The sequence below is a fragment of the Gamsiella multidivaricata genome (genome assembly GCF_025024155.1).
Source record: "Gamsiella multidivaricata strain RSA 2152 chromosome Unknown BC939scaffold_47, whole genome shotgun sequence".
Lineage (NCBI taxonomy): Eukaryota > Fungi > Mortierellomycota > Mortierellomycetes > Mortierellales > Mortierellaceae > Gamsiella > Gamsiella multidivaricata.
The window spans coordinates 192235-212707 of NW_026251755.1; the positions used below are offsets into that span (position 1 = coordinate 192235).

At 49.7% G+C, this 20473-nt stretch overlaps 5 protein-coding genes across 5 annotated transcripts; 4 read left to right on the forward strand and 1 right to left on the reverse strand.

The window, feature by feature from the left end:
• The first annotated feature begins 44 nt into the window (after nt 1-44).
• On the forward strand, nt 45-1852 carry BC939DRAFT_456417 (ubiquitin-conjugating enzyme/RWD-like protein). Its single transcript, XM_051556330.1, has 3 exons — nt 45-415; nt 1143-1272; nt 1384-1852. Exons 1-3 carry the CDS (start codon nt 152-154, stop codon nt 1473-1475), a joined length of 486 nt encoding a protein of 161 aa, XP_051410611.1. The 5' UTR covers nt 45-151; the 3' UTR covers nt 1476-1852.
• Nucleotides 1853-1964: 112 nt separating this feature from the next.
• On the reverse strand, nt 1965-5213 carry BC939DRAFT_398934 (aminopeptidase; the record flags this gene model as incomplete). Its single annotated transcript, XM_051552449.1, has 4 exons — nt 1965-3980; nt 4074-4458; nt 4618-4707; nt 5086-5213. 4 exons carry the CDS (start codon nt 5211-5213, stop codon nt 1965-1967), a joined length of 2619 nt encoding a protein of 872 aa, XP_051410612.1.
• A 4390-nt stretch (nt 5214-9603) lies between these two features.
• BC939DRAFT_212234 (Sodium/hydrogen exchanger family-domain-containing protein) lies at nt 9604-13161 on the forward strand. The gene is made up of 4 exons (XM_051550714.1): nt 9604-9624; nt 9849-9940; nt 10021-10091; nt 10236-13161. The coding sequence occupies exons 2-4, from the start codon at nt 9925-9927 to the stop codon at nt 13116-13118; spliced, it is 2970 nt and encodes a 989-aa protein (XP_051410613.1). The 5' UTR covers nt 9604-9624; nt 9849-9924; the 3' UTR covers nt 13119-13161.
• A 12-nt stretch (nt 13162-13173) lies between these two features.
• Nucleotides 13174-14581, forward strand: BC939DRAFT_456424 (flavin reductase like domain-containing protein). The gene is made up of 3 exons (XM_051556331.1): nt 13174-13512; nt 13617-13691; nt 13782-14581. The coding sequence occupies exons 1-3, from the start codon at nt 13266-13268 to the stop codon at nt 14540-14542; spliced, it is 1083 nt and encodes a 360-aa protein (XP_051410614.1). The 5' UTR covers nt 13174-13265; the 3' UTR covers nt 14543-14581.
• Nucleotides 14582-14619: 38 nt separating this feature from the next.
• On the forward strand, nt 14620-20431 carry BC939DRAFT_494260 (SacI homology domain-containing protein). The gene is made up of 9 exons (XM_051559599.1): nt 14620-14913; nt 15007-15616; nt 15714-15814; nt 15899-16314; nt 16415-16643; nt 16743-16968; nt 17052-18210; nt 18301-18375; nt 18484-20431. Exons 1-9 carry the CDS (start codon nt 14779-14781, stop codon nt 20390-20392), a joined length of 4860 nt encoding a protein of 1619 aa, XP_051410615.1. The 5' UTR covers nt 14620-14778; the 3' UTR covers nt 20393-20431.
• Nucleotides 20432-20473: the final 42 nt, after the last annotated feature.

The following is a 20473-nucleotide window of genomic DNA, read 5'->3' on the forward strand; positions in this document are numbered from 1 at the left end:
CTTCTGAAAGAGACCTATCACAAAAAGGAACGCTGAGTTTCTCCTTGCTGCATCCACTTGTTTCCCGTTCCTCCCTCCCCTCCCCACACTTGCCTCTTCCTTGCTCCCATCATTCGTTTTACCCACCCATTCCTCCATTTTTTTTGTCATAATGTCATCTGCAGTCCACCGCCGGATGCTTAAAGAATACCTCGCCATCCAGAAGAACTCTGCGACACGACCACATCTCGAGCTACTGGAACCACTTCAAGAGGACAACCTGCTCCATTGGCAAGCCATTCTTTTGGGAACAACTGATTCCGCCTATGAAGGAGGTCGGTTCAAACTCGACATCGTCATCCCTACGAGCTACCCGATCCAACCACCGACGATACGTTTTCTAACGAGGATTTGCCATCCGAATGTACACTTTAAGGTAAAAAAAAAGAACCTGAAGGACCTCGCAAGGAAAGGGGGGGGGATAATAGGTAACTGCGCAAACCGAGAGTTTCCTGTAATGACTCATTAGTCGCGTAGCGGGAGGAGCCATGAATGCAGAGGGATTATCGCTGCTTGGCGCTGTGACAATTGCTATGGGGAGCATGCCAAGCTGAGGGATCGAGTTTTCATTTTTGAGTTGCCCTTCTTTTTTTTTGTTGGGGGCAAGGGAGGTGGGGGGGGGAGAAGATTGGCACAGACAATGCTTTGTGCTCGCTTTACACTGATATCTCGATCCGTGCAGAAAGGGGAAGTGTGGAGAAGGGAGAGGGCTGTCAATGGAATGCAACCCACGAGTCTTCTCCTACCTATCTGTCTATCTCTCTATCACCCCTGATTATATCTTAACAACACCCACTTTTTGGCACTGCTTCTGATTTGATGAAACATGGACATGCCTCCTAAGGAACCACTTCAATTCCTTCCCGCTACTCCCATATATTACCTGCTGAGTGGCACCATGTTGGGACGGAGACGACCGAGCCTCAAGGGAATGGAGAGGCATGATGATCCCAGTCTGGGTACTGCCCATTTAATGATTCATGGGTCTATACGATTCTTTTATTCCTGTGTGCGGGAACCTTCGGGAAGGAGAGGGGGGGGGAGTGATGAATTTTATCCCATCCTAACCACACTTCTGTTCTGCTGTGGTTACTTTCTTATAGACTGGCGAAATTTGTCTGGATATCCTCAAGTCAGAATGGACGCCATCATGGACACTCGAATCCATCTGTGTCGCCATCAGCTCGCTCCTCACAAACCCAGAACCAAGTAGTCCTCTCAACTGCGATGCAGGTGTGTGTTATCGAGTCAGAATATCATTAATGGAAAACAAACTCGCGAACGATATTCCTTGGACTAACTTGGCATGCTGGTTTTCTTTGTTTTTTTTTTGTTGAATGGTAGCAAATTTGTTGCGATGCGGTGATATGGCTGGATATAACTCACTTGTTAGAATGTACACAGAACTCTATGCCATGGACGAGGAAGAACAGTAGCAGTGGAAGAGACAATCCCAGGCGGGCAAGACTGACTGACATGCCGGGCAAGCAAGAGAGGCATTCATGGTTCTTGAAAATACGCCGCAGGAACAGGCGCGATCAAACCAGAACTCTGACAAGGAGAGAGGCGCTTTGAATCATCAAACACCGTGGAATACTTCACCTCGGTCTTTTAAGCCCACTGTTGTTTGCCATCGCAGAAACAAAAAAGGACGAGATCTTGCAGTAAGGGCATCATATCACTCAACCAAAACCATCACACACTTGTATACTATCTGTCGACGGCTCTTTTTCCAAAGCGCAGACTTCAACCATTCCACATAGAATCAATGCTATCTTCGCGTTCAATAATAATAATCATCTCGTATTCCTCGAAAACAAACTGTTTTATCCAATTTTGCATATGTACAAGTCGCACTGGCGATGGTGACAAACCGTGTATAAAGTTATATATAAAAAAATGAGGTGAACGGGAAGGTATACACTTTAGTACTTGTTGGCGGACAACCACTCAGAAAGACCCTGCTGCTCGCGGGCGACCCAGGCAGAGTTGACATCGAGTCCTTCCAGAGCCTGGTCAAGAGCACGCTGGAAGTCCTTAGTATCCTTGTCAGCAAAGAACTCCTTGACCTCCTTAATAATGGTAACATCCGACGACTGTGAAAGAGGGTACTTGACACAGGCACCCAGCATCGACATCGACGACTTGTAGCGGTTCGCAAGAGTGTTCCAGTTGGCCTTGACCCAATCCCAAGTAGCACGACGCGAAGCAGGGTTGGCAGAGAGACCCGCAAGGACGTAGAAGATATCCTGGGGACGAACGGACTCTGAGATCGCCAGAGCCTGAACCTCGGCAATCAACTCAGGCTGCTGAACGAATCCGAGGGCGAGGAGAGCAATGACCTGCTGATCCTGCTTGGGCGCATCATGGAAGTATTTGAGGATGTGGCGGAACTCCTCCTCGCCACCCTGAGACAAGACGATCTCAAACGCCGTCTGGCGGATCGAAGGGTGCAAGATAGAATCGTGTGCGGGGCCAGAGACAAACAGGGCAAAACGACGCTTAGCCTCAGCAACGGTGGCCTCGTGGCCAGCGCGACCGGCAGAGCGCAAGATAACGTTACGAAGACGGCTCGTCAAGTAGTCCTCGCCCTCAGGGAACTCCCATCCCAGCTTGCTGACCATGCGATCAACCAAGTTTCGCTGGAAATGCTTGATCCCCTGGTTGATGCGCTCGTCATCCGCAAAGATCGACGCAATCTCGCCAACACGACCTGCAAGGAGCTCCCAGACAACGTATGTCTCCTCGTTCTTATAGTACTGAACCAGGTCCAGGAAGTTGCTCGTGGCGGTGTGACCAGACTTTGAGAGCGAGGCGATATCGGCAACAAGACCAGCGCGGTCACTCAAGCCAACCAAGTCAGATCCTTCGAGGATTGCCTTTCCGATACGGCTGATGGCGCTGGGTGGATAGTTGGTGCGGAAGACACCACTGTAGTCTTTGTTGAACAGATAGGCGCTTTCGGGAACCTCGAACGACAGGGAGCGGCTCTTGAGAGTCTGGTTGGGGTCGGCGATCGAGGCTGGCTTGGGGTGAACACCCAAAGGTACCCACCAAATAGTCTCATCCTCTTCGGGCTTAACATCGTTGGTCGACAGGAAGCGGTGCTGTTCCACGGTGACGACGCCATCGGTTTCCTTGATATCCAAGATAGGGATACCAATGACACGGGTCCAGGTGTTCATGAACTCGCGGACGTCAACCTTGGACTCCTCCGACAGGGCGTTCCAAAGGTCGTCAGTGGTAGCATTCTCATATTCGTGCTTCTTAAGGTAGCGACGAATTCCAGCCAAGAACACGTCGACAGTCAACCAGTTGCTCAACATGCGAATGACAGAGGCGCCCTTAGAGTACGAAATGGCATCGAAGATTTGGTGGATCTCATGAGGGTCGTTGACGGGGACCTCAATAGGATGGGAGCTGCGAAGCGAGTCCAAGCCGATACCACGCTGCATGTCATCAACCACGAAGGTTGACCAAGTGTCCCACTTAGGGAAGAGGTGATCAACAGCCAAGGTTCCGACCCAGGTGGCGAAGCCTTCGTTCAACCACAAATGATCCCACCACTCCATTGTGACCAAGTTTCCAAACCACTGATGAGCAATCTCGTGAGCAACAGTGACAGCAACCTGCTCCTTGAAGCGCAAATCAGAGGTCTTCTCATCAAACAACAACGCAACAGTACGGTAGGTGACAAGACCCCAGTTCTCCATGGCGCCGGCATCAAAATCGGGAACAGCGAGATGGTCGAGTTTGGGCAGAGGGTAGGCAGTGCCGAAGATCTCAGAGAAGTACTCGAGAACCTTGGGGGTGATCTCGAGGGCGAAGCGACCCTGCTCTTTCAAGCCAGGAAGAGTGTAAACACGGCAGGTGACTGGCTTCTCAAGTTTGGTCGTCGTGGTCTCAATGTATTCGAACTCTCCGACAGCCCAAGCGACAAGCTATTGTCCCCAAGATAAAACATTGGGATTAGTAAAGGTCCTGAAAGTAAGCCTCGCCATGCTTTACTTAAGAAACATAAAAAAGCAACTTACGTAGGTTGACATGATAGGAGTCTTCTCAAAGTTGACGGTCTTTTGCTCGGGCTCGACCTGGGTAACCGAAGAAACGGGCATATTCGAGAGAGCGACCAGCTCGGTGGGGACGACCAAGGAAATGGAGTAGGTGGCCTTGGCAGAAGGCTCATCCCAGCAGGGGAAAGCGCGACGGGCATCGGTGGCCTCGAATTGGGTTACACCCATGTACTTAGTGTTGCCCTCTGTATCCTTGTAGGAGGAGCGGTAGAAACCAGCCATCTTGTCGCTCAAAATACCATCGTAGAGAATACGGAGGACAGCAGAGCCCTTGGGGAGCTCATGCTCAAAGTTGAAGGTGGTGGTATCGTGATGCTCATCGTGGGTAGTCGAGACGGGCTCGTGGCTAAGATAAACCCATGTTGTTTCATGCGAGGCGACGGTAAAGAAAACGAATGAAAATGACCGTGAGTTTCGATAACTCGGGTGATTCCTTTGCCGCAGGACAGCCTTCCCCCCGCGCGGTATTACTAGACAGATCAGAGAATATTCATGGTACACTTACGTCTTGCCGTCGATCTCGATGCTGGTGGTCTTGAGAGTGAGATCCTTGGTGTTAACCTTGACCGTCTTGGTAGCCTCGTGGATAGTCACGCTAAGAGTTTAAACAAAAGGTGAATGAAGGTCAGTCAAACTGGTCTTTTCGATTTGTTTGCTGTACTGTTCTCCCTGAAAATTTTCCGACAACGATTCAATGGTGCGAACCCGATCCTCTTTTTTCCACAATTGCCCACAAACAAATAAACAAAAAAAAATTGTCTCTTATGCATTTGACAAAATCAACTATAAACAACTGTGGGAATGACGCGTCCTCTCCTGGCTCGTTCAATTCGTGTCATCCTTCAGGTCCATGCTCGCGTCCGGTGTGGTGTTGGAGGAACATTGCGATGCCGAAATATTCCCACGGTGGATTGGATGCCATTTGGGACAAGGAAACAATACAGCGAATGCATAACGGGTAGTAAATACGTACTTTATCTCAACATAACCGCCAAAGGTGAACTCCTTGAAGTCGGGGGTGATGGTGAGGGTGTAGTGCGAGGGCGTGACGTTTGCGGGGAGGACCACGCGGTCGGGGTTGGAAGAGGTCTTGTTGCACATTGGTGGTGATGAAGATGGATCGACTAGAGATTCGGATGCAAACTGGAAGGAGGACGGAACGGCAAAGACCTGCTGCTGCTGCTGTTGATGGTGGTGAGCGTCGTAAGTGTAGTTGTAGTTGAAGGCGAGGACGTCAGGGTCGGTACCGTCTGGGGAAGGGGAAGACGGAGACGAAGAAGAAGAAGGATTGGTGGCGAGCGTGGGGTTGGGGGAGAAGGAGAAGAAGAAGAAGAAGAAGAGAAAGAAGGAGGGCGCGGTTGAGGAGCGCATTTTTATACGATGGTGGCGTGCTGGGAACAAAACCCAGTGAGCGAGAGAGTGAGTGGATGGGGTGGGCGAGTGAGTGGGCGAGTGAGTAAGAAGCAGCACCAATTTGGAAACGAACCTCGCTTTTTTGGACCGTCATAAAGCCACTGCTCTCAACTCTCTGCAGCCCATTTTTCTATTCCCACCTTCCCATTCCTGATTGGCTGGATCGCACGTTTTCCCACCACTTCACTTGCACCTTTTGCTCCGCCAACGGCTATAAACTAGTCTGCAGCCCTTCCCCTCCTCCTCTTCCTCCTCCTCCTCCTTCTCACAACCTGCTTCAATTGAACACAAACAAGCGGCCATTCAGCAGCCAGCGATATTGATTAAGGTCCCCTCTCTATCCAATTCTCGCACCATGGAGCGGTGTATATTACATACTGTAATCTGCACTATGTACAAATGCACTGCGCTGCGGATCGTCCTCGCGCGGACAGGCCTCCACTGGCTGGGTATGAAAACCTCACGAGAAACGGGTGAGCACATTCAGGGCAGCCAATCAGACGCAGCAGACCGTGAGAAAGGTATTCCTGCCAGATATGGTGGACATCTCTGCGAAAGGAGCCTCTTTTCATTTTCCACTTTGATTCATTCAGTACACTTCTGCATGTATCAATCGACAGAACATGAACGCGTTATTTGCTGCCGTTATTGATAATAGAGAACATAGGCCACAGTTCCACATCGGTGAAAACAAACACCGCCAGCGTTCAGAGTGTTCAGCATAATATTGTACAGAGGAAAAAACAAGAAACAGATCGTCGATATAGAAGAAAGGTCAATGATACGCTTGCGGGGGGAAACGCCCTAGTGCTATGCTTCTCTTTTATTTCTATAGCATAGTCAGTGCATGCAGCCTTGTGTTACTACTACCAACTGCATCGACACTCGGTCCTGTATTTCCTTTTCTCCGCTGCAAACACCTCTCAATCCTCCTCGGTCTTCATCACGGCCAGCATGTTCCTTCGCGCTAGTATCTAGGGTGTATGAATCCTGGCTACGTTCCTCGCTTGGTTTATTGTTATGGCGACATAAACTCCGTCATCTAACTTCTTTCATCCATCGCCTCATATCCTCAGTTTCTCAATCCCAATCTATATACATTCTTACCCACGCCTCCAGCTTCACTAGGTCCTGTCCTATCTCCCGCATATACTTCAGGAACAACTACCGACCCAATGCCTACCTCTACAGACGTGCAATCAGCTCCTTCCGAAACCCCACTTCTCCACGATAAAGCCGCTGCCAGCCTCAATTTCATCCATGCGCCCTTAAAGATTTCCTTCTACATCTTGCGTTGGTTCTACAACACTGGAGAAACCAACTGAAACAATTAGGATGGATGGGAGTTTGTCAATAATGCCACCATTTCCTCTCACCCTTTCGAGATGGGCAGCAGGGAACTCTCAGCGTGATCGTTACTTCCAAGGTCATACTGAGGGACGAAAGCCCAATGCCATCACATCCGTCCCATCCTCGACTCGATTCTTTCTCTGCCCTTGCTCCAGATCCAGATAGAAGAGTACTCAGCAATACTCCTGCCCCTGCTCCCGTTAGTGTTATGAGCAATGACCCCAAGGAGTATTACCAAGGCTTGACCCAAACAACTGCTGTGAACGCTGTGGCATTGTGTGCATCGGACCAGATGGTGTGCTTCCGGCGCCCTGACAACTCTCTGATGACGATCTTATAATTAGTCGCGTGTCAATAAAAGGTCGCCTATGTTTAGAAAAAGATCGACTCTCTTCGATTCTTACTACAACTAACATGACGAGGATCAGCACCAACATGCAAAAGGTGGCAAAGTAGGCCATGGGCCGGACAGCAGATATCAACCAGACGACGGTAATATTGACAGCGGTAGACTGGCCGACTCTTTCGAGTGTGAGGACAAGTGACCCGTGCCTCATAAATTGCTACCTACTTGTTTTTGTACCTATTGTCCTCCGTGGCGGCCTGAAAGGTCCTGTCCCCGAGGAGCCAAATGGCCTGGTCAGCCTCATGATCCTTGACCTCAGTAAATAGGTTCAAAGGATAGCTACTAGAGTCATGTAGTAACCCAGCGCGGCCAAGAATCTATTAAAGTGAATTGTTCAGCCACAAGAGCAGACGGATGCCTATCAATTGATACAATCGCTTTTTTTTTTTTTTTTTGCAAGTGTCCACGGCGATGTCTACTCAAATCAGGCCGCCGACGCATTTTTTGCGGCGGCGACGCAGAAGAAGGATATTCAGGAGTTGTGGGTGCCATCGTTGCCGATTATGAAGATGCTGTTGACAAAACACAATTTAGAATACTTCTCAAACTAGCATGCCAACAGGGCTGTTGAAGCTAATGAACCATATCTGTCGCGACCTGTCCTGATAAGCTGTGTACCCACTTGTAGATCGATCGCCAACAACAAGTTTGACGGGAAATTGCCTCCGGACTTATTCAGCTCTCTCACAAAGCTGGAAAATCACCAACGTCAGCCAGAATTGTTTCAACAGCAAGATTGATCTCAAGGTCGTTGAGTTGACAGGCCTCTTGAAGTTGTAGCGTCGCTTATTTCTGATGACATCGCAACAGCTCAGTGCATACCAATGAATTCAAAAGGGGCGAACCCCAAAGGCGCTCAGTCTCTGCAAGCAGTTTCAGACTGTCAGCTTAGGCGATAGCTACCTGCCTGTGTTGTTGCGCTTACACCACCATCCTTGCTGCAGTATGCAATTCACTACCCTCCTTTCTTTCATGTTCTCATATTGTCTGTCTGCACTGTCGTCGTTGTGAGAAAGATATTGAACCACAATGCGTTCAGCGGCCCGCTACCGATCGAGATCATGCCATTTGAGTATATGGTACTGAACTAATGGTATGTTCCTATTGCGATTGCGCCGCCGCTAATATCCGTCTACATGGTGCAGCAGAATTCACTCATATCATGTCCGCTCAATGTCGCTCTAGAAAGCTTGATGGCACTTCCCCATCAATGTAACCTGGTAGTCTAGCAGGACCAATTGAGGACTAATGGGGCGCATGGTCTGTTCTACTTGTCAAACAAAAAGTTTTAACACTTGTACTGTACACATTTATTGATTTTGTGTTTTCTGCATGGCATGCATAGATCGCGTCATTCATCCGGACATACAACACCATTTCCCAAGACGTGCGAGTGTGCTGCAGGGGGGTTATTTGGAGCAAGCTTGGTCCTCCTTGTGACGGTGCCGGAGTAGGCCTTATAATTCCTCAAAAGAACTCCCTTGCTCCGTCGTTCGCTACAAAAAGTCTACGTAGACTATTGCATTATAGAAGCAAAGGAGAATAGAAACTGGGCCGAATAAGCTCATGCACTGTGTAACCATTGTGACATACTGGCGTAGTCTATAGCTCTACAGCTGCATGGCGGTATAGAAGGTAGATTGAACATGATGCAAAGGAATTACGCCAAGTAGGACCTGCTCCACACCACAACTGTTCTCTCTGAAGAAGTATGAGGAGATAAGGGCTAGAACGTCCAAATAAACAAAACGATGTTCAAAAAGAGTACTGCAGGCTATGTAAAGGGCGGGAGAAGGAGAGGGAGAGATAGGGGCACGGCGACAACAGGCACAGGAAGGATCATGCAGACAACCACAAAGAGTCGCGCTGCTGCAGGTCCATGGGTACAGGTCCGTATCGCAGCGGCTTCCTTAGCACGTGGACAGCTATTGTTTGAGTTGTGGGATTCGTCTTGCTTGGCCCACTGGCTGCCCCGGATAGGTATCAACCGACCTTAAAAACAAGGTCATCCCCTCTCCAACTCCACAATACCTTTTCTTTACCACCACTTCCTTGCTCTCCTTCTTTCTCCATCTCCCCATCGTCAACTATTCAATTCACATCGCCTCCGTCATCTCATCAGACACAAGCTCATTTGATCCATCCCTGAATGTAAGCACCAGTTGTAGACGAGGACAGAAGGTTCTGTTCGTCAAGTGCGGCCCGTCTTCGCTTCAGAGGAAACAAGGGATGCCATTGGAAACAATAGAAATATATTTTCCCAACTTTTTTTATTTTATTTTTTTTTGGCCTTATTCATCTCCCTCCCTTTTCCCCCCCGCCCCCATGCTCGAGAATTCCCCGGTAACGATCGTGTACTGAGAATATCATCCGACACAGAGGGGAGGGAAAACACTCATTTGAGGCTATTACTTTAGAAGCCCTACAGTTGCCTATATGCCTATAAGTGTCTACAGGCAGCGTAAAATCTTTCTTTCTTGTTCTTGTTACAATTCCTTTTACTTCTCATTCGCAATTCGAGTTCCAAGGACATTTTTGCTCACTTATCTGCATTCCATTATCTCCAGCTTGATCCGGTTCCATCTTGACAAGACCCATTTCTGAAAGAAGGTTGTACGACACACATTTGACAGATCAAGCAACATGGGATCTGGACCAGGCAAGTAAACGGCTCCTGGATCAACTGACATCCAGTCATTTCATACAGAAGAACTAATACGATGTTTTCTGGTTCAACAGGAAGCGTTGTCACTGGTTTGAACCCGACAGCGATCAACCCTTCAGACCCGTTTGTCCTCTTTGTTATCCAGGTAATATTCCTCATGATGTTTTAGTGAAACATTGCCCACGCATACATGCATGCACATGCGGGCATTCCTGGTACAATAGCATGCTGCATGATACCTAGTAGGCACAACATATCTAATACCATGGCATTGAACTTGATATCATAGACTCTCATTATCGTTGGACTATGCTATCTCCTTCACTTTGGGCTCAAAAAGCTGAAGCAGCCCCGCGTCATTTCAGAGGTCATTGCGGGTATCATCCTTGGGCCCTCGGTCATGGGACGTATACCGGGTTTTGCCACTACCATCTTCAACCCTACAAGTTTGCCGTACCTGAACCTTGTTTCGAACATCGGTCTAGTCTTCTTCCTCTTCCTTGTCGGCCTGGAACTTGATCCTTCCCAGGTGGTCAAACGTGCTCGATTTGCCCTCGGCATTTCGTTCGCAGGCATGGCTCTCCCTCTCGGAGTCGGTGCGGCCGTCAGTTATGTTCTCTATGAGGAATTGGGCCCGAACAGCACGGTCGGGTTTGGCCAGTTCCTGCTCTTCTGTGGCGTTGCCATGTCCATCACCGCATTCCCAGTCTTGGCTCGTATCCTTGCCGAGCAAAAGCTATTGACAACCAAAGTTGGATTTCTCACTATCTGCGCCGGTGCAGTCGGAGACATCGTTGCCTGGATCCTCTTGGCCTTGGTAGTCGCGATCATCAACAGCGCTAGCAGAATCACCCCGCTATACGTCGTTCTCTTGTCGATTGCCTGGATCCTGATTCTGGTCTTCCTGGTCCGCCCCCTGATCATCTTTTTGATCAGGGTCACAAAATCGCAAGACGAGCCTAGCCAAACTATGATGGCCTTCACCATGGCCGTAGTATTGGCCAGTGCCTTTGTGACCGATATCATTGGTGTGCACTCCATCTTTGGGTCCTTCCTTGTCGGTCTTATCATCCCCAACGATACTGGTTTTGCTGATGGAGTCACCAAGAGGATCGAGGATTTAGTCAGCGTTATCTTCCTCCCGATTTATTTCGCCCTTTCCGGACTCAAGACTCAGATCGGACTCTTAGACAACGGCAGGATCTGGGGGTTGGTCATCTTGACCACTTTCGTGGCGTGTTTTGGCAAGATTGTCGGATGCACCAGTGCTGCCAGGATCCAGGGTATGGAATGGAGAGAGTCCTTTGCGATCGGTGTCCTCATGAACTGCAAGGGTCTCATCGAGCTGATTGTCCTGAACATTGGATACGATGCCGGGGTCATCAACGCCAAGGTCTTTGTGATCATGGTGATGATGTGTTTGATTACGACCTGCATGACCACGCCCATGGTTACTTGGATATATCCTCCCCACTACCAGCGTGCGGCCGCTTTGCGTGCACTAGCCAAGATGAAAGCCAGCAATGGAGACATTGAGGATCCGGATTCAGCAGAACCCGTTAACTCCCAGAAGGCGATCATGTTGTGCCTAGACAAGATTCAAAACATGCCTGCAATGATGACATTCCTGGATATGCTACATCATGCCGTACCCAAGCCCGAGGACTCCACCGCCAGCGGCTCGAGTCTCTCGGTCCCTAGTGCTCACGCACATCCAGGACCCTCCGTTAACTTTGCTTCTGAGGCCCCAAGCACCGGACCTACACTTCTGGCTCTTCGCCTTCTGCACCTCACTGAGCGTAGCTCCTCAGTGTTGATGGCTGCTACCGAACGTGCCGAGGTCCTGCGTCGTGATACCCTTATGGTTGTTTTCCAAGCCTTTGCCAAGCTAAACGGCATTCTGATTCAGCCCCGCATGACTCTGTCCACCGACCCCGATGACTTTGCGCAGAGCATATATGATGAGGCTGTGGAGAGTGGTACAGGAGTCATCATCTTTCCCTGGAACTCGACCTCACTCCCAGATCCACCTTCTAACGCGTCGGACGACACCCAGAGCCTCGTCTTGTCGAAACCACTTGTCACTTCCAACACGCAGGTGGTCAGCCGCCTCTTGAACACGACTGCAAACACTGGTATTGCAACTGCGGTATTTGTCGACAGAGAATTTGGTGGCTCCGGAAGCTTTGTGAATATTATGGTCCCGCTCTACGGATCCCGTGATGACGAAGAGGCCCTGAAACTCGCCTCGGCCCTCAGTCACAACAAACTGTGCAACGTTTTGATCGTTCGAATTGAGACGGCACTCAGATCCAAGGAGGCTGCCAGCGCCGAAGTTTATGTGGACATCGATGCGCTATCGATCAATTCTGAGCACGACTGTGACAACGAACCAAAAGAGCTGCCCGAGAACAACGAGATTTTGATTCAGGAGTACTTTGCCCATCGCGCATTCGGCAACGGCGATAGACGATCAAGCAAGAAGACCAATACCGGGCCTTCGGGCGTTGGAGTCGAGGTCGGAGAAAGCATCTTCGTGCACCAGGTTCCGACCGTTCAGGATGCCATTGGGCTTTCAAAAGCGGTTCTTGGCTCAAGAGATCTTTTGGTACTCGGACGCGGATCGACCAGCAAAATTGGACGATATAGCTCTGCCGGTGCCATTTATGGCCAGGATGCACCTGCGACCTACACTACCGGCTTCCAACAGCCCTCTACCGTTGGAACACCAGTGCACCAGATTGATAACCCGCTTGGAGATAACAGCACTCATCTCCGAGTTCGCAACACGCTTCGCCCCCAGCCCTCATCGCGCGACCTGCATTATTCGACATTGACAGTATCGAACATTTTGGGCGCCGCAGCCCAATCATACCTCTCGTCTGAGATCTCATGCTGCCTCATGGCGGTTCAGTCGGGCAAAAGATCTAGCGGTATTGCTATGTCCAGGATTGCATCCTCAATTGGGCCTGGATCTCTGGGCATTCAACATGAGAAGGATACGAGTGCGAGCCATGCACACCCATATGGCTTTGACAGTGAGCACTCGTTCCCGGTCGCCCTAGAGACTGAGGAGACACAGGCACAGCTGCAGGAACAAGGACATGAACAGGAGTCAAAGCAAAAGCACCACGTTCGTATCGCGAGCGACGACGGCGAGAAGCGAGCATGAATCCCTAATATCCCTCTTGTACAAATATGTATTCATTTTTCAATAATAAAAAAAGCTGAGTTCTAAGCCCTTAACCGAAAGAACTTTATTGATTGGGTTCAGAAGATCTGCTCATTCCTCGAACTACACTTTTCAGGACAATCACCAATGCTACTCGGACCATGGTCAAGAGCAGGCGTCGTTCAGAGCCGCTTATGTTATAACTTATTGTTACAAAAGACCGCTTTGTCTGCAACCGACAAAGTCCCTGTTTGCGCATGGAGATCAGTCGTCGCCGCGGGCAGTTCCGTTCATAAAAGGCAACACACATACCATCGACCATATACCACAAACATCGAATCCAAACCGACCTCGCCACTAGACAACACATCCTCGACCCGAAATGCTACCGCAGGTTCGTTTTGCGATGGGGCGATCTGTGGGCCTGTTAACCAACCCTGACATCGTATCTATGCGGAACAGAAGATTTATCGGTGACTATCCCTGTACGTCCAATAGCCACTGAACCGAGCGAGAATGACCTGGCAACATCGGAAAGGCTACGCAAAGTGCTTAGGAAGGTCCCATTTCCCGGTAAGGCTACAAAGGACCCAGAATTAATACCTGTCTTGAAGTGCTTATAAGGTGCTGCGTAGTGATTTTCTTTTTCTCCTTTTATTTTAGTCGTTGTTGTCTCTACGGCCTCGCCTCACGATCCATCGCTTCGTCGTGGTATCACCGTCTCCTCCTTCACGTCAATCTCCCTCCAGCCAATACCTTTAATTTCGTTTTGTGTGAAGCTTCCGTCGCGAGCATCGACCATCTTGCACGAGTCAGATCAGTTTGTGGTTCAGTTCCTGGGGGCTGATCAGATTGCACACTCTGTCGCCTTTTCGTCTTCAGTCCCACCACCATCCTCAGTCCGTGCTGCATTGTCAATTTCAGAATCAGCAGCAGTGTTACCGTCATCGTCGTCCTCAAATCCAGAGTTATCTCAGGAAGAAGGACAATTGAGAGCAGCTCGATCTAGGGTACCTCAGGACAAGGACATTCAGGATTTGGTTTCCGAGGCGAGCAGGCAGACTTTAATCGAAAGCACCGGCAAGGGAACTTCTGCAAAAACGTCATCTACAGGTATTGGAAAGGGCAGTATCAGCAACGAAAGTAACGGCGCATCAGCAGCCTCGCCATCATCAGGCTCTTCTGAACCGGACCCATTTGAGGTATTGGGATATAGGACAGATCCCGAGTCGAATTTGCCGGTGCTCCTTGATACTCTTGGAGCGATACGTTGCAGGACGCACCAAGTGATGGTTGTGGGCGACCACGAGATGTGGATTGGCCACGTAGAGAAGGTACTGCATGGCGAGATTGCGGACCAGCATGAGGCACTGCTGTACCACGATCGGTCGTACCGGAGGGTTGGGCGCAGGATCATCAAATAAACGCAGCTATGAAACCAAACCACAGAGATGAAAGGACTGCTGCTTCAGGGGTACTTCCTGTGGACCATGTGGTCCTTCTTCATATTCCTCTCTCTCTTTTCTCGTTGAACATACAGAACTCCTGTCCACGTCCTTTACTCATTCCTTCGCCATTTCCGTCGCCGGCGAAAGCGACATTCACCCACTTTTTCCCCTTGACAACGGGTACAGAACAATAACGGCATCAGTCTGACGCCATGCTTGACCCAGGGGAAGGTCCAGCAGCATTCAACCCCGACCTGACGGAATTCCCTGCCTTCACATTCCCGCCACCGCCCACAAAGCCAGGCCAGGTGATCCTCAACCGATTCGTCCTTTACGAAACCAAAACCGTAAGAGACAGCGCTCCTTTCCGTCACTCCTATCGTAACTTCACATGGATGTTCTACATTAAAATTGCTCTGCCCTGTTCATCAATATGCTAGAGGTTCTTCATCGTTGGTACAAATGCACCTGCAGGAACCCGCTTTCGAGTCCTCAAGATCGACCGAACCACAGCACCAGACGAACTAAGTATCACTGAGGATGAAGCCGTCTATACCAAATCCGAAGTCGACGATTTACTGGAGATGATTGCCAACGGCAACAAGTCCACAGGAGGAATGCGTGAGATCGCCAAGTTCTATGGGATTGTGGGCTTCGTGCGGTTTACCGAGGGCTACTATCTCACCATCATCACGAAACGGAGCCCTGTAGCACTGATTGGCGGACATTATATCTTTCACATTGACGCGACCTCGACTATTTCGATTCATTCGTCCACCACACCGACGTCAAAGCTGGACAAGAACTCGGATGAGGCGCGGTACCTGCAAATGTTCCAGATGGTTGACTTGACAAAGAACTTCTATTTCTCGTACTCGTACGATATCACCAGGACGCTGCAATGGAACATGACGAGGAATCATCAGATCGAAGGGCGAAATAGGATGTTTGTGTGGAACTCATATCTCTTGGAGGGCGCATTTGGAGAACAGACGGGCATTGAGAACCAGTGGGCGCTACCTATCATGTATGGATTTGTCGACCAGTCAAGTAAGCCTCCTGCTGATTTCTATGGGTACACTATCGCGAAGTATCGTCTATGCCACTGCGCTAACAGTACGGTCTGGACAATGATCACACTGCATAGAACTGTCAATCCTCGGCCGAAATGTGTACGTGACGCTGATTGCGCGAAGATCTCGCTTCTTCGCCGGTGCTCGATTTCTGAAGAGAGGTGTCAACGACAGGGTTAGTCATCTCAACTGGGACACTCTGAAAATCGAATATTTCATTCATTGCTGGTTACTAAATCGATGTTTCCTGTGTCTATAGGGATATGTCGCGAACGACGTCGAGACCGAGCAAATTGTGTCTGAAATGTCGACCACATCGTTCTACGGAGCAGGTTCCTTGAATGCCAACCCTAATCACACTTCCTTTGTACAACACCGCGGATCAATTCCTCTGTACTGGACTCAGGATGGAACCAATATGTCACCGAAGCCAGCTATTGAGCTCAATGTAGTTGATCCCTACTTTTCAGCAGCAGCATTACATTTCGACGACATGTTCAGACGCTATGGCGCGCCCTGCATCGTGCTGAACCTGATCAAGGCCAAGGAGAAGACGCCACGAGAGTCGCTCCTGCTGAAAGAGTTTTCAGAGTGCATAGAGTATTTGAACCAGTTCCTACCAGAGGACAAGAAGATTTGGCATATCAAATGGGATATGTCGAGGGCGTCCAAGAGGTAAAAAAGAGGCGTTCTTTGTATTTTGGTGTCACTTTGCGGATGCTTTATCAATTGCTAACGTCTTTGTTCGCCCTTTACATTGCGTTGTAATCCTTAGTCCTAACGAGAATGTGATTTCGGTTCTTGAGATCATTGCGGACAAAACATTCGCGCAAACAGGGTTCTTTCACAGTGGCTTCAACCAGGAAGCAGGAGCTCGCAACAAAAAGACTTTAATTTACGGATCAGGATTGCAGAACGGTGTTGTGCGAACGAATTGTATCGACTGTCTGGATCGAACGAATGCCGCGCAATTCATCATTGCAAAGTGTGCTTTAGGACATCAGGTAAAAATTAACTTTGATGTTCCGAAGATCCAGTGTCACAGGAGGAAACGACCGCAACTGATTGACAAGCGTATTTGTGCGCGTACGTCCAATTATCAGCTCTACTCACTAGGACTGATTGCGGAACCAGTGGTGCCATTCGACTGCGATGTGGTCAACATGTTGACGGAGATGTACCACGATCACGGTGATACGATTGCACTCCAGTATGGAGGGTCACATCTGGTCAACACCATGGAAACATACCGAAAGATCAACCAGTGGACGAGCCACAGTCGTGACATGATTGAGAGTATCAGACGATTCTACAGCAACAGCTTTGTTGGTGAGTAGGGCTACTTTAGCAACTTGCATATGCTCGGTTCAGTTTATAAGGTGCTAAAACAATTTTCGAATCTAAAAATGTAGATGCTGAAAAACAAGACGCCATGAACTTGTTCCTGGGCAACTATCGTGTGCGAAAGGGCACCGGTCCTGCGCTCTGGGAGCTCCCTGGAGATTACCATCTGCACAACATTACCGATCCGGAGCTGAAAAAGATTCGAAAGAGCTATATCAGGTGGTGGACACCCGATGCATTGCTACCCCAGGATGCATTAGCGCGAAAAAGTTTCCAGGAGGCACAGGAACGCGATCTGGCACAGTTCAGACTTCACGATGCTGGATACGATGGATACGATGGACCATTTGGGAGTGAATTCGAGGGCGAATATTTTGATGGGGATCCGGAGCGGGAGCAAGATCAGGTCCAAGACAACACCGAAGACTTGGCAAGGGAAGGCAGTATGGCAGACTTGAAGCCGTCCAGTCGAGACGGCACCAGACAGGACGATCATATTGAAAATCTACGGTCAGAAGATGAGGATGATCTGTCAGGGAACACGATAAAGGCGTTCGGAACGGACGGTCGAGTAGACAGCATGGAGTCTATGCTATCTGCCCAATCGTATCAATCACATCCCAATCAGGGTACAGCAATCACAGATGCGGACAGACGGCGTTCGAGTCTTGCGCTCTCAAAAATCTCCTCTGTACATTCAATATCGAGTATGCAAAGCGGAAGCCAAGGATTCTCTCAGCCTGATTCTGGGATACGCGCCTCCCGCTCCAATCCTAACATTTCTTCCATCCAGGCAGACGGCGAAATGAGCGAATCTAGGTCTGGGTGTGAGTCTTCACTAGATGGAAGTTTGTTGGATTTCAAGGAGAGGATTGTGGCGCCTTTAAATCTACACAAAGATCCCTCGAGATCAGGAACTGCTCCTATATCTTCCGCGTCTTCTATCTCATCTTTGCGCCGATGTCAGCAGTTGCGGAGCTCTGCCTCGAGGTCTTCCCTTGCTGCCTCTTCCATCAATGGCAACGGCTGGTCAACAAGGTCGGCTCATTTATCAAGGGGAGAGCGTTTTGTTCACGACGAGTTTGATGCTTGTGACGACACCGGCGAAGATCCAACGTCTGCCTGGGAGGAGTATTGGGATGAATACTATCGCCCAAAGGTCCAGACGTCTTTCCAACGACTGTTTGCGTACAACATGAACTCGACCAACCGATATATACCACCCAAGTAGGCTGCGTATCACCATGTCGCGAATGCCCATGTCGCACAATCGAGTCCGGGCATTGACAACTTACTTTACCTTAATTCGTCACTTAGTATCAAGAAAACATCAGAGCAGAGTCCATTCGAAGTAAGGCAGAACCATAGCATTCCTTCGCAAGCCGAACTCAAGTACGTGTGAGCACAGCATATTGTTTTGCATTTATTTCTTTTAAATCGCGAGACAAGCTGTTGTTAACCGTATTATAAACATTTCTTGCTTCACTCCGTAATTAACAGCGCCAAGGCAGCTGCGAAATCTGAAAAGACGTCTATGCTGAACTGGCTGGGGTTGACCGGCAACAACAGCAACAAAAACAACGGCAATACTAATACCAACAACAAGAAGCAGCATAACTCCAAGACGTCGTCGGGATACGCCAACGGCTCTAAGACGCTGCCTCTGAGCACAGGACGCAAAAAGGGATTTCTATCGAGCCTTGATGACGATCCAGCAGTTCAAAAGAAGAGCAGCAATAAACTCAAGGACGGTATCGCACATCATGCTCGCGGTAGTCGTTTATCGATCGCTTCATATCCGGCATCGGGGAATGCAGAATTCGACGAGAAGGCTGCCACTGCATCGGGCAGTGATAGCTCCTTTACTACGGCTGCCCTTAGGGCGCAACAGCAACCAGATGGAAAAGTTCGTCTACCTGCCCACGTACCCCGGTCCAAGGATGAGGAATGGGAGCTGACAAAAAACGTTTGGACCAACTTGCCGCAGTTTGCCATCCACGATTCCACGTATACGCCAGGGCCTGAAAAGAAGAGTCCTGGAACTTTGGAGGACAAACTAGTTGGTACACAAGAGGCGGCAAAGGATGGGTCGTCAACTATCATAGCGGCCTCCACAGAGGTGGGAGGTAAAGGGAGGTCGCATCTGGAGGAGATGATCAAGCGCTCACTACAACCAGATGTTACCTTGCACGAGACGAAGGAGTACAAGAGATATACCCAGCAGTTCAAGTCGATCAGGTTTGACTCTGTACCGACTAAAGGGGCTGCCTCTTATGGAATTAATGCCATTTCCACCGGCCAAAAGGACGAGTTATCCATTGACACCAACGCGCTACCCAGTTCTGGAATTGTCCCTAGCGGATTCGCTAGCATGCAGCAGCAGCAACAGCAGCACGGGAACAAAGAGCTTGGGAAACCGTCGACAGAGTCTTCGTCAAATAGCCTACCTAAACTGGTGGGAGGTAATCAACAACAGAACGGAAGTTCTTTAACATCAACTACGACCATCGGCAATATGGAGTTGAACGAAGAAGAGGAGTTCTACTATGCAGTTTCGCGCGCCGGGGCCAGCCAGGGCGGAAAAATGCAGATAATGACGTCCAACGGTAGTATGAACCCGAACAGCCACATGCAGCTTGCTAACAGAGCATCGCCAACCTTACCGCTGGTCGTTTCGCCTCTTTTGTCGCGAACAGATTCCACGCTGTCGCCTGCTGTGGCTGCTAGTCGGCGACAACTAGAATGGGGTGACGGGACGAGGCAGGATGAAGCCGAGAATGAAGACGAGATTGACTACAGCCGTTACTTGCCTGAACCCCCGATCCTACTAGCGCCTGTACAAACTATCATCAAGCCCCCAAGCGAGTCAGAGATGGTGCTGTATAACGCGCATGTGGAACTGCCCAAGCTGACACTATACACTGTTGGGCAGACGAGTTTGAATCCTTATTGGGGCGCGAGTACTGGAACTAGAGCTCGATATGATGCGTACATGATGTGGATCATGAAGGGCCGATATGGCAATATGACCATGCCGTCAGCTGGAGGAGGAAGTGGCGGTGCGAACGGCAATAGCCATGGCAACGGTGTTACGGGGTCGAATAGTGCGTCCGCTGGAGGCGCCGTGTTTGCAGGGCGCTCTACTGGTGCGGGAACACATCCACCGCTACGACGAGGGAGCAGCGCGATCTATCCTACTGTCGGAGAAAACGACGGCCTCAATCTGGGAGGGATCAAGGCTGCTGGAACTGTAGCTGGAGTTGAAGCTGGAACGGAGACAGGGTCACCGACAAATGGGGCCGCTAGCAAGGAACAGTTGTTGCACCAGTACCAGCAGCAACAGATACAGCACACGCTATTGCAGCAGCAACGGAAAGGATTGAGCGGCCTCAGCCTTGGTTTAGCATAACTAGAAGCAATAAAAATATTCAGGAGTACATTAAGCACATTTAAAAGCGACACATAGCCCAGGTTACTAGTCTTAAGCCGT

Excerpts from the sequence above, each read along its gene's own strand:
- BC939DRAFT_456417 (XM_051556330.1), top strand. The coding sequence starts at position 152 with ATGTCATCTGCAGTCCACCGCCGGATGCTTAAAGAATACCTCGCCATC. Across the intron at positions 416-1,142 it reads ATCCGAATGTACACTTTAAG|ACTGGCGAAATTTGTCTGGA; the intron begins GTAAAAAAAAAG and ends ACTTTCTTATAG. Across the intron at positions 1,273-1,383 it reads TCCTCTCAACTGCGATGCAG|CAAATTTGTTGCGATGCGGT; the intron begins GTGTGTGTTATC and ends GTTGAATGGTAG.
- BC939DRAFT_212234 (XM_051550714.1), top strand. Across the intron at positions 10,092-10,235 it reads TTGTCCTCTTTGTTATCCAG|ACTCTCATTATCGTTGGACT; the intron begins GTAATATTCCTC and ends TTGATATCATAG.
- BC939DRAFT_456424 (XM_051556331.1), top strand. The coding sequence starts at position 13,266 with ATGCTACTCGGACCATGGTCAAGAGCAGGCGTCGTTCAGAGCCGCTTA. Across the intron at positions 13,513-13,616 it reads GACCCGAAATGCTACCGCAG|CCACTGAACCGAGCGAGAAT; the intron begins GTTCGTTTTGCG and ends TACGTCCAATAG. Across the intron at positions 13,692-13,781 it reads TAGGAAGGTCCCATTTCCCG|TCGTTGTTGTCTCTACGGCC; the intron begins GTAAGGCTACAA and ends CTTTTATTTTAG.
- BC939DRAFT_494260 (XM_051559599.1), top strand. The coding sequence starts at position 14,779 with ATGCTTGACCCAGGGGAAGGTCCAGCAGCATTCAACCCCGACCTGACG. Across the intron at positions 15,617-15,713 it reads TGGATTTGTCGACCAGTCAA|AACTGTCAATCCTCGGCCGA; the intron begins GTAAGCCTCCTG and ends CACACTGCATAG. Across the intron at positions 18,211-18,300 it reads AACCGATATATACCACCCAA|TATCAAGAAAACATCAGAGC; the intron begins GTAGGCTGCGTA and ends TTCGTCACTTAG.